General features: G+C 47.9%; 1 protein-coding gene across 1 annotated transcript in view; it reads left to right on the top strand.

The window, feature by feature from the left end:
* sp2 (sp2 transcription factor) overlaps nt 1-11,634 on the top strand; it is a 29,817-nt gene extending 18,183 nt beyond the window's left edge. Inside the window, exons 5-6 of the mRNA XM_038779235.1 lie at nt 5,139-5,332; nt 11,425-11,634. Coding sequence (XP_038635163.1) covers nt 5,139-5,332; nt 11,425-11,528 — 298 coding nt within the window. The 3' untranslated portion in view covers nt 11,529-11,634. The remainder of the gene's footprint in view (nt 1-5,138; nt 5,333-11,424) is intronic.
* The last annotated feature ends 1,267 nt before the right edge of the window (nt 11,635-12,901 follow it).

The following is a 12,901-nucleotide window of genomic DNA, read 5'->3' as shown; positions in this document are numbered from 1 at the left end:
TTACAAGCCAGCTATTTAGCCCAGTGTGCTAAACAAGCCCCTGGATGTGAATCCGGCTGGCAAGACCCGCAGTTATTGCCTCATCCCCTACCTGTCTCCTGAGAAGGAGGGGATAAGACATCTTCCTCCACCACTGCACACCCGGCGGTGGAAGGCCTGGTAGGTCAGGAGTTCCAGGATTTTGACCCACTGACGACAAAGAAACACTTTTTCTACCTACCTGATATCCTGTTTAACAGATTAATCCTGCTTCTCCAACCTCCCCATTTAACTGACGTCCTCATCCTGGATACTAACTAATAAATATCTTCTGCACCCAATCCAAGGCCTTGACATCCTTCTGTTATGACACCCTGGGCTAGTGCACAGTCAATTCCAGCCCCACTTGATCCAGAGTCACAACACAATTAAATTAACCAATTCTTCTTAGAAAAATACCGTAAGTCATTTGCCCTTGGCTGCCCAATAATTACGATCACCTGGTTTGTAAATGTAAACACAATTACTTTTTATTTATAACAAGAACTGTAATGTACTATGCAGCAGATACAATGGGTTAACAATGATCTAATTCCTAATCCCCCACTTGAAGAAAGGGGCCAAAAAGGGCAGCACGGTAGCCTTGTGGATAGCACAATCGCTTCACAGCTCCAGGGTCCCAGGTTCGATTCCGGCTGGATCACTGTCTGTGTGGAGTCTGCACATCCTCCCCGTGTCTGCGTGGGTTTCCTCCGGGTGCTCCGGTTTCCTCCCACAGCCCAAAGATGTGCAGGTTAGGTGGATTGGCCATGATAAATTGTCCTTAGTGTCCAAAATTGCCCTTAGTGTTGGGTGGGGTTACTGGGTAATGGGGATAGGGTGGAGGTGTTGACCTTGGATAGGGGGTAGGGTGCTCTTTCCAAGAGCCGGTGCAGACTCGATGGGCCGAATGGCCTCCTTCTGCACTGTAAATTCTATGTAATCTATGTAAAAAAAAACATAAGTTAAATGGAAACAGCGTCTTTGTTTCAGAGGGTTGTCTACAGCACCTTACCCCTCTTCAAACTCTACTTTCAATCCAAGGGCTTTACTGTAGATTCAATCAGGCCTCTGTAGTGTCTGAAATACAGCACTCACAGCCTTTCTGGAGAAAGCACAGAGGAGAGGGAGATAAAGTTTTTATACCTGTGCTTCCAGGAGTCAAACTGAGCTCCTTGGTACTCTGAAAATCATTCCCATGAGATAGGATCCAATCAACACCTGTTACTGGGCAGAGCATGACCATTTGCCCAATTCATTGGCCAGTCAATCAAACTGAGTCCCACCCCATCTCTGCTGAAACGTCTGAAGCTCCTGTTCAGATTAGCAGAGGGTTTTCTCCTGTAACTACTGAATTCCTCGTTCTCTCTGCTGCTTGATTTAAAGATACCTGTCCATGGGGCAGCACGGTGGCGCAGTGGGTTAGCACTGCTGTCTCACGGCGCCGAGGTCCCAGGTTCGATCCCCGCTCTGGGTCACTGTCTGTGTGGAGTTTGCACATTCTCCCCGTGTTTGCGTGGGTTTCGCCCCCACAACCCAAAAGATGTGCAGGGTAGGTGGATTGGTCCCTGAATTGGAAAAAAATGAATTGGGTACTCTAAATTTATGAAAAAAAAGATACATGTCCATTAAACACACATCAATCAAAATGATAACAGTAAAAATAAAAGGAAGGGGAAAAAAAGGAAGGACCCTTCCACTTCTTTCAGTGTAGTATCCACAATTTTCTGTTGGGATCCAATTAGTTTTTATTTTTTTTAAATGTAATTTTTATTGGAATTTTTTACAGAAAATATAAAACATAACGACAAACAATGAAATGCAACAAAATAACCCATAATAACTGTAACACCCCCAGACCATATGTATCCCATCCCCCCACCCCCCAACCCCAATGAACAACAAAAGAACTTGAAAATAAATTAAAATTAAATAAACAAACATAGTCATCGTCCGCCACCCCCCCCCCCCCCCCCCCCTTTCCCTCCCCCTTCCCCCCCTCCCCCCCGGGTTGCTGCTGCTACTGTCCCTGTACCCTATCGTTGAGCCAGAAAGTCGAGGAAAGGTTGCCACCGTTTAAAGAACCCTTGTACCGACCCTCTCAGGGCGAATTTGACCTTCTCTAGCTTAATGAAACCCGCCATGTCATTGATCCAGGTCTCCACGCTTGGGGGCCTCGCATCCTTCCATTGTAGCAAGATCCTTCGCCGGGCTACTAGGGACGTAAAGGCCAGCACACCGGCCTCTTTCGCCTCCTGCACTCCCGGCTCCACCCCAACCCCAAAAATCGCGAGTCCCCATCCTGGCTTGACCCTGGATCCCACCACCCTCGACACCGTCCTCGCCACCCCCTTCCAGAACTCCTCCAGTGCCGGGCATGCCCAGAACATATGGGCATGGTTCGCTGGACTCCCCGAGCACCTGACACACCTGTCTTCACCCCCAAAGAACCTACTCATCCTCGTCCCAGGCATGTGGGCCCGGTGCAGCACCTTGAATTGGATGAGGCTAAGCCGCGCACACGAGGAGGAAGAATTAACCCTCTCCAGAGCATCAACCCATGTCCCGTCTTCGATCTGTTCCCCCAGTTCCCCCTCCCACTTAGCTTTCAGCTCCTCTACTGATGCCTCCTCCGCCTCCTGCATAACCTTGTAGATATCAGATATCTTTCCCTCTCCGACCCAGACCCCCGAAAGCACCCTGTCGCTCACCCCCCTCGCAGGAAGCGAAGGGAATCCCTCCACCTGCCGCCTAGCAAATGCCTTTACCTGCAGATACCTGAACATGTTCCCCGGGGGGAGCCCAAATTTCTCCTCCAACTCCCCCAGGCTCGCAAACCTCCCATCAATAAACAGGTCCCTCAGCTGTCTGATGCCCGCTCTGTGCCAACTCTGAAATCCCCCATCAATGTTCCCCGGGACGAACCTATGGTTCCCCCTTAACGGAGCCTCCATCGAGCCCCCCACTTCTCCCCTATGTCGCCTCCACTGCCCCCAAATCGTGAGAGTAGCCGCCACCACCGGACTCGTGGTATACCTCGTAGGAGGGAGCGACCACGGCGCCGTTACCAGGGCCCCCAGGCTTGTATCTCCACAGGACGCCCTCTCCATCCGTTTCCATGCTGCCCCCTCCCCCTCCATTATCCACTTGCGCACCATCGACACGTTGGCCGCCCAATAATACCCCGAGAGATTGGGTAACGCCAGCCCCCCCCCCATCTCTACCCCGCTCCAAGAAGACCCTCTTCACCCTCGGGGTCCCATGCGCCCAAACAAAGCTCATGATGCTGCTAGTCACCCTTCTGAAAAAGGCCCTAGGGATAAAGATGGGCAAACACTGAAAAAGGAACAAGAACCTCGGGAGAACCGTCATTTTGACGGACTGCACTCTACCCGCCAACGATAGCGGTACCATGTCCCACCTTTTAAATTCCTCCTCCATCTGCTCCACCAGCCTGGTAAAATTAAGCTTATGGAGAGTCCCCCAACTCCTGGCCACCTGCACCCCCAGATATCTGAAACTCTTCACTGCCCTCTTAAATGGGAGTCTCCCAATTCCCTCCTCCTGATCACCCGGGTGTACTACAAATACCTCACTCTTGCCTAAATTTAACTTATAGCCCGAGAAGCCCCCAAATTCCGCTAACAGCTCCATCACCCCCGGCATTCCCCCTTCTGGATCCGCCACATACAACAGCAGGTCGTCCGCATACAGTGATACACGATGTTCCTCCCCACCCCGCACCAGACCCCTCCATCTCCCTGACTCCCTCAACGCCTTAGCCAAAGGTTCAATCGCCAGTGCAAAGAGCAAGGGGGACAGGGGGCACCCCTGCCTGGTCCCACGGTAGAGCCTAAAGTACTCCGATCTCCTTCCATTGGTAACTACACTTGCCATCGGAGCCGCGTAGAGCAGCCTCACCCATTTGATGAATCCCTCCCCGAATCCGAACCGCTCCAGCACCTCCCACAGGTACCCCCACTCAACTCTATCAAACGCTTTCTCCGCATCCAGCGCCACCACTATCTCCGCCTCCCCCTCCACTGCCGGCATCATAATAACATTTAGCAGTCTCCGCACATTCGTGTTGAGCTGCCGTCCCTTGACAAATCCTGTCTGATCCTCGTGTATCACCCCTGGCACACAGTCCTCTATCCTGGTGGCCAGGATCTTCGCCAGCAACTTAGCGTCAACATTGAGGAGCGAGATAGGCCTGTATGATCCACACTGCAAGGGGTCCTTATCCCGCTTCAGGATCAGAGAGATCAGTGCCCGCGCCTCCCATGCCTCATTGAAGGCTCGCACCAACACGGGGCCCACCAGATCCGCATACTTTTTATAAAATTCCACCGGGAACCCGTCCGGCCCCGGCGCCTTACCTGACTGCATTTGTCCAATCCCCCTGACTAGCTCCTCCAACTCTATCGGCGCCCCCAGCCCCTCTACCAGCTCCTCTAGAACCCTTGGGAAACATAGCCTGTTCATGAAGCTCTCCATCCCCCCTCTCCCCATCGGAGGTTCTGACCGGTACAGTTCCTCGTAGAAGTCCCTAAAGACCCCATTTACTTCTGTCCCCTTCTGCACTACATTCCCACCCCTATCCGTCACTCCACCAATTTCCCTAGCCGCATCTCGCCTGCGGAGCTGATGCGCCAACATCCTGCTCGCCTTCTCCCCATACTCATATACCGCGCCCTGCGACCTCCTCCACTGTGCCTCCGCCTTTCTGGTGGTCAACAAGTCAAATTTGGCCTGCAAACTACGCCGTTCCACCAGCAACCCCTCCTCCGGTGCCTCCGCGTATCTCCTGTCCACATCCAGGAGCTCCCCCACCAGTCTCTCCCTCCAATTAGTTTTTATAACGGTTCGTTGGAGCATTAAGGTTTGGTATTATTTGGCCCCTCGGTTTCTTAGATCCTGTTTTTATTGGACAAAATAATAACATTTCCTACTCCAGTGATTCTGTCCCTTTTTATCTGTGAACCTTCCATTTCTGATGAAAATGAGGCCGGGGTGGTTTACTTGATTGGCTTGCCAACTCTGCACTAGTTGCTAATCTCACTGGACCATCTGATATGTTGCTTAATGCTGGAATTGACATGATTTTGCCTTAAATCTAGGAGTGGAGAGGTAGGGAAGAAGAAGCACGTTTGTCACATTCCAGGTTGCGAGAAGGTGTTCCGGAAAACATCCTTGCTAAGAGCTCACGTCCGCTTGCACACAGGGGAACGCCCGTTTGTCTGTAGTTGGGTCTACTGTGGGAAGAGGTTCACTCGCAGCGATGAGCTACAGAGGCACTCCAGAACTCACACAGGTCAGTGCTGCACAAGTAGAGTAATTTTCTTCTTAATGAGTGTGTGCTGCACAGGAATTATGCTAAATATCTGTTTGTATCAAAGGAACTTTCTATTTGAGTTGCTTATTAATTCCAGGTGCCTTCTGTAAAAGTCTTTTAGCACTGCTGCCTACGGTGCTGAGGACCCGGGTTCGATCCCAGCCCCAGGTCACTGCCCATGTAGGGTTTGCACATTCTCCCTGTGTTTGCGTGGGTCACACCCCCACAACCCAAAGATGTGCAGGGTAGGTGGATTGGCCACGCTAAATTGCTCCTTACTTGGAAATATATAATTGGTACTCAAATTTGTTTTTTACAGTGCAACGTGTCTTTCATAACTTTATACTCAAATCAAGATTTTCAAGAAACTTAAGTTAGAATCCTGAACAAGAACACAACTATTTTCTATTTGTAAAACTCTGCGGAAATGTCGCTGCACCACGAGAGTGCTAACACTGCCCAATAGGTACCTTTAGTGTTAAAACAAACTTTAATTTAATCACAGAATTAACCACATTAGCAACAAAGAAATAGCTTTACAGTTAACAGTTACAACTGCTCTTAAGTAAAAGAAGAAACCTTAGCTTACGTATTAAACCTGCCACTATATTCCAATTAAACAAACCAGTATATATGAAATGTCACTCATGAATAAAGTTAATAACCAGGGTTTTACTTGCTTTTCTCTGTGCAGAATCTTTGGAGAGAGAATCTTTCATGGCCAAACTGAAACCCCTCTGTTCAGATTAGAGTTCTCGGACTTACTGTCTATTCAGAGAGACCTGACTTCTCCCATTAACTGCATCATCTATACCAGGGGTGGGCAAACTTTTCCGTGCAAGGGCCACATTCAGAAATTCACAATTTTAAAGGGCTGCATAGTATTAATAGTCCCGGTTGTAACCAATTAGCGTGCGGCATATACCTCAGCGCTTCCCCCGGCGGCATCCTGCCTTTAGCCCTCTTTATCTCTACTTTTCAAAAATGGCGCTTCACCCAGTTATGATTCTGGGCGCCTCATATAGAACATAGAACAGTACAGCACAGAACAGGCCCTTCGGCCCTCGATGTTGTGCCGAGCAATGATCACCCTACTCAAGTAAACGTATCCACCTATACCAGTAACCCAACAGCCCCCCACATTAACCTTATAAAAAAAAAAAATTTTTTTTTTAAATATAAAAAAAAAATTGTTTTTTTTTATGACTTGATCTTGGTGGGCCGCATAAAGACCTTTGGCGGGCCGCATGCGGCCTGCGGGCCGTAGTTTGCCCACCCCTGATCTATACCCAAAGAATGGAACTTAGGAATTGGAGCAGAAGTATGTCAATCAGCCCCTTGAGCCTGCTCCACCATTCAATCAGATCATGGTTGAACTCTTCCTGGTCTCAAATCCTCCTCCCTACCTGTTTCCCATATCCTTTTTTAAAATAAATTTAGAGTACCCAATTAATTTTTTCCAATTGAGGGGCAATTTAGCGTGGCCAATCCACCTAGCCTGCACATCTTTGGGTTGTGGGGCAAAACTCACGCAAACACGGGGAGAATGTGCAAACTCCAGACGGACAGTGACCCAGAGCCATGATTGAACCTGGGACGTCAGCGCCGTGAGGCAGCAGTGCTAACCACTGCACCACCTGTTGTCCTCTCCCCATATCCCTTTAACCCATTTTAAAAATCAAAAAATATATCTATATCCTTCTTGAAAGCATTTAAAACCTCAGACTGTGGCCTCACGGCAATCACTAAAAGATAAAAACAGACAAAAATCATTAAATCAAGGCAATTAGAGAGTGCATTCCAGAAAGGGACTATATTTTTAAAATTTGTGCCTGAGTAATGCTACAGGAATGAATTTGCTGCTTTATTACTGTAATATTTGTGATCTATGATTAGTTTGGAAGGGTAAGAGAATGGGACCTGGGTTGTGGGTGACCATTGAAGTGGCAGATCAGTGTCAGGTGGCTATACGTCGAGCAAATCAGGTTTACGGATCTATATCTAGGGCCATAGAGATAAAATGAAGAAGGGCAGCACGGTGGCCTAGTGGTTAGCACTGCTGCCTCACAGCGCTGAGGTCCCAGGTTTGATCTCGGCTCTGGGTCACTGTCCGTGTGGAGTTTGCACATTCTCCCCGTGTTTGTGTGGGTTTCGTCCCCACAACACAAAGATGTGCAGGCTAGATGGATTGGCCACGCTAAATTGCCCCTTAATTGGAAAAAATTAGTTGGGTACTCTAAATTTTAAATAAAATTCAGGCTCACCGGACTATGAGTCAAGGAGTTCCACAAATTCACCACCCTCTGCAAGAAGTAGTTCCTCCTCATCTCAGTTTTAAATCTACCGCCTCTCAACCTATATCTGTGACCTCTTGTTCTACAAGGGGGAACATTTGGTCTACGTTTACTGTATCAATCCCATTTAGTGTTTTGTGTACCTTGATCAAGTCCCCTCTCATCCTCCTAAACTCCAGAGAGTAAAGGCCCAAACTGTTTAACCTCTCCTCATATGTCAACCCTTTCATCCCTGGAATCAATCGCCTAGCATAAGGCATTATTTTCTATCTTCTTGTTTAGCCAGGACCAAAAATAATACCCCAAATACAAAAAATATAAATGATCTTTTATTTTATTTGGTCATGGGACATGGGCGTCGCAGGCTATGCCAGCATTTATTGCCCATCCCGAATTGCCCTTGAGGGGGCAGTTAAGAGTCAACCACATTGCTGTGGGTCTGGAGTCACATGTAGGCCAGACCAGGTAAGGACGGCAGATTTCCTTCCCGATAGAACATTAGATGGTTTTACGACAATCGACAATGGGTTTCATGGTCATCATTAGACTTTTAATTCCAGATTTCTATTGAATTCAAATTTCACCATCTGCAGTAGTGTCTCTGGTTTACTAGTTCAATTACATAAACCACTGCCTCCCCGGTCGACACCTGAGGGGTCCTTCAGACCTAAATCATTCCATTAGCTAGCTGTCTGTAAACAAGTAAGTGGTTCTCAAGATCTATTAGCAGATTGTCGGGGGGGTAACGCCCGGTCCTAAGGGCAGTGGAGGCAGCAATAGTCGGGAGACATCAGAGGGAGGGGAAATGTCGATGATCAGCAAAAAAAACGGCCGTGAAAAAAGCGGCTGAAAGTCCTTAGGGGAGTGGAAAGGTCACGGAGGGGTCAGTAAAGAAAATGGAGGCTGGAGCACCAGGGGAGGCCGCAATGCTTACGGCAGAAGAAATAACTAAGGTGATGGGCTTGGAAGTCGAAAGGCAGTTTACAAAACACATGGAGGCAATGAGGAAGGAGATGGGGGCGGTTTTGAAAGCGCTGGTGGAGGAGGCGATTACCCCGGTGAGGACGGCGGTGGCGAGCGCAGTGGCGGAGGTGCGGGAGCAAGGGGAGGCGCTGAAGGAAGTGGAAGAGACATTGTCGCAGCATGGTGATCAACTTACCTCGATGGGGAAGGAGATGCGGAAGGTGATGGAGATTAACAAGGATCTGCGAGGCAAAATGGAAGACCTGGAAAACAGATCCAGGTGACAGAATTTGAGGATTGTGGGGCTGCCCGAAGGAGTTGAAGGGCCGAGGCCGACTGAGTATTTTGCCACGATGTTGGCGAAACTATTGGGGGAGGGGGAGGATCCCTCCCAATATGAACTGGATCGGGCTCATCGGTCGAGGAGGCCTGTACCAAAGGCAAGTGAGCCGCCAAGGGTAGTGACTCTGTGCTTCCGTAGGTACAGTGTGAAGGAGACGGTCCTGTGCTGGGCCAAGCAGAAGCGGGTGGTGCAGTGGGCTGGAGCTGGTATACGTGTATACCAGGACTTTACGCTGGAGCTGGCGAGGAGGCGGGCTGCCTTCAACCGGGTGAAGAGGGCACTGTACATTAGCATGGTGCAGTGCGGCATTGTATATCCAGCGAAGTTGAGGGTGACCTACAAGTTCAAGGACTTTTATTTTGGGACAGCGGAAGCAGCGGAAGAGTTTGCGAAGGCAGAAGGACTGTGGCAGAATTGAGAAATGGCCATGTGCCGATGTAGCCTCATGACTGTATTTTTTCTTTTTTTTTGTTTCACTGTGTGCTGGTGTATGGGCTATAGGAGCCAACGTTGTATATATTTGGACAAGGAAAGAAATGGGACTTTCAGTCGTAATGAGGTTTCTTTGGGGTGTGGGTGTGTATGCGGGGTTTGTGTGCTAAAGAGGACTTCTGGGTTTTTTATGGACAAGGGAGAAAGGGACCCGGGCGGGGGCCTCCACACTGGCCGGTTTAAGCCGGCCAGTGAACGGTAGTGAGGCGGGGGAGGGGCTGCGGCCATCGGAGCCTGGCAGAACAGGGTCCGAGGGGTCTAGCCGGGGTGAAAAGTTGGGGGGAATGAACCGAGGTTCGGGGGGGGGATTTTTTTACAAGAGGAAGTGGTGGGGAGGAGTTGAGGGGGGTTTACAACTCTTGGGTGTCATGTACGGTACTCTTTCGGAGGTTGGATGGCATTGAGTGTCCGAGGGCAGGGGGGGAGTGACCATGGGCGATTCCGGATTCCTTTCTCTTTCTTGCCTTTTGTTTTTATTTCCACCGTGGGAGGGTTTGTTTTATTTGATGCATATATTGACAGGTGGCCGGTTGATTGGGGTGGTGGGAGGATGGGATCATTGTTGATGTTAGGGGTTATTGACTTTGTATCTGTTACAGTTTACTGTCTGTTGGTGGGGTGTAAATTTTGAAGGAAAATGTGAAAATGGAGAATAAAAACATTTAAAAAAAAGGTCTATGAGCAGAACACTAACTGCACATCCATGATTACCTCACCTTTCCCGTACCAGCCCCGGACAGGCGCTGGAATGTGGCGACTAGGGGCTTTTCACAGTAACTTCATTGAAGCCTACTCGTGACAATAAGCGATTTTCATTTCGTTTTCATTTCCTTTATGATGCCTTAATCACCGCTCTAACAGTCATACTGTCTGTATGCATCTTAACCCAGGTTTTATCAACATTACAGCAAAAAATATCAAATATTACAATTTCTTACATTCATCACAATTAAATGACAGGAAGTTCAACTGGACAGTTACAGCGTCTCTCATGAGAAAGAACATCCCAAAGCACTTTACAGGCAACAGAGCACTTTTGAAGTGTAGTGACTGCTGTAATGTCGGAAACATGGCAGCCAATTTGTGCACAGCAAGATCTCACAAAGAGCAATGCAATAATGATCAAATAATATTTTTTAATGATGTTTAACTGAGGGAATAAATATTGTCCAGGACACTGGAAGGACCTCCCTTGCTGTTTGCAATTGTGCCATTGTGTTATTTAATTTCACCTGAGAGGGCAAACTCAGAGTTAGACTGAGGTCAGTTTAACGTTTCATCTGAAAGATAGCATCTCAATAATGTCTGTCTCAGTCTGTCTCGAAGTGATGGTTTGCACTGTGGTGGCCAACTCTGTATTTCATAGGGGCGGCATGTGGCACAGTGGATAGCACTGGGACTGCGGCGTTGAGGACCCGGGTTTGAATCCCAGCCCTGGATCCCCATGGGGTTTGCACATTCTCCCCATGTTTGCGTGGGTTTCACCCCCACAACCCAAAGATGTGCAGGGTAGGTGGATTGGCCACGTGAAATTGCCCCTTAATTGGAAAAAAAATAATTGGGTACTCTAAATTTATTTATTTTAAACTGTTTACTAGGGGCTGGTTTAGCTCGCTCAGCTAAATCGCTGGCTTTTAAAGCAGACCAAGCAGGCCAGCAGCACGGTTCAATTCCCGTACCAGCCTCCCTGGACAGGCGCCGGAATGTGGCGACTAGGGGCTTTTCACAGTAACTTCATTGAAGCCTACTCGTGACAATAAGCGATTTTTCATTTTTTTCATGAGCCCCGTTCTGGCATGGCAATCTGCGGAGTTTGCTACAGAGGCTGACAGTGGGTTGAGAAGGTCCTGCTTTAGCACTGACTGGGAATGTCCGCCTAGATTTTGTACTCAAGTCTCCGATGTTGGTCTTTGCTGGACTAACCTGAAATGCTTATCGTTTATGTGAAATTAAACCTCTGCACCAATTATGTGTTGCAGGTGAAAAACGCTTTGAGTGTGGACAGTGCCGCAAGCGTTTCATGAGGAGTGACCACCTGACCAAACACTACAAAACACACTTGAACACAAAGAACTTGGTGTAATGACTGCGGGGCACTGGGGGAGATAATGATCTCCATAGCAACACAAATCGAACATTTTAATTTTCTTTTGTTTTTGCATTTTTAAAGAGAAGAAATTAACAAAAAATGGTTTCCCAGAAGGTCTGAGGGAGGGGTTCACGTTCGGCCTTCCTCCTTCTTGTTACGCTGCAAATGCATTTGGACACGATATTACTGTGGTAGCCCGTATTACCAGCAAGACAGCACAGCGTGAAGAGCGGGGGGGGGGGGGGGGGGGGGGGCTGCGGTTGGACGCTCCTGGAACACAGAGAGAGGAACACAGAGACATGATTAAGCGAGCCCAGTCCCCGACCTGGGATATTCTGTCCATTCCTCCTTGTGTAACGCACTTGCGGCTTTGCTCATGTCTTGTTTTCTAATGATATGTTGCCTTAGATTTTGTCACGTATGATAATGAGAGCATTGTACTGTGATTGTGTGGAGGCTCTTCAGTTAGTCAGTTTGCTATTACTTTTATTTTAAAAAACAATGTTTTTATTTTCCTAGTGCGATTCTGACATAGGATCATGAGGTGATTTCCATCACTGGACAGAAGTAGAAGAAAAAAGAAAATAATTCTTTTTTTTAAAAAAAAGTATTAATTTTTTAAAAGGATATCCTGGGATTGTAGTATCCTGCAATGTTTAATAGATCAATAAGCAGAGTGTTTACTGTTGCTTCAGATAAATATTGGTTGTATTTTTGAGCTTTGATTGGAAGGAAATCTGACTTTATTTTAGAATATGATTTCTGGATGATATAAGGGGACTGGTAATGAATTTATTAATTGGAGATCAATGCAGTTGGGGAAGGGGAATAAAATCAATGCCCACGTAATCCTACAGAACAGCCAGGGACTCCACTTCTTCCCATTACAGAGAATGGGTTGAAAATCCTGACCAAGATGTCCTGTTCCGGTTTCTCCCATACTCTCAGTATCATGAGTCAAAAAAAAAACGGGAAGATTTCCTGTGTGCCTTGAGTCTCATGCAGGAAATCTTTCCCAGTAGATCAAATGAATCAAATACTAAATAGAATGGCTCCATATTCCTAGATGTGGAAGAGTGGGGTTTTTTCCCCCCCCAGTTTTCTCCTCTTTGCTCTTTGAAGGTGATGAGTCTCACGAGGGCCCTGGTTCCTTAGTTTCCAGCAATCCCTTCGGTGCATCATCCAAACTCTCGCCCTTTTATATTTGAGAGAGCAGCACAACCAAGGCAAATACTGTGCGAGCGCGGCATTCACACACTCAAGTTTATCTTCCGTTCATTACATTTAGGACTATGGGGCAGTTCAGTTGATTACAGCTGCCCTCTTTAAGGGTCAGTCTTCAGCCTGGTGAGTGGCTACCAGCCAGC

The sequence above is a fragment of the Scyliorhinus canicula genome, chromosome 19, assembly GCF_902713615.1.
Source record: "Scyliorhinus canicula chromosome 19, sScyCan1.1, whole genome shotgun sequence".
In the NCBI taxonomy this organism is placed as follows: Eukaryota; Metazoa; Chordata; class Chondrichthyes; order Carcharhiniformes; family Scyliorhinidae; genus Scyliorhinus; species Scyliorhinus canicula.
The sequence above is the reverse complement of the archived record's forward strand: the minus strand, read 5'-3'. Positions and strand labels throughout refer to the sequence as shown.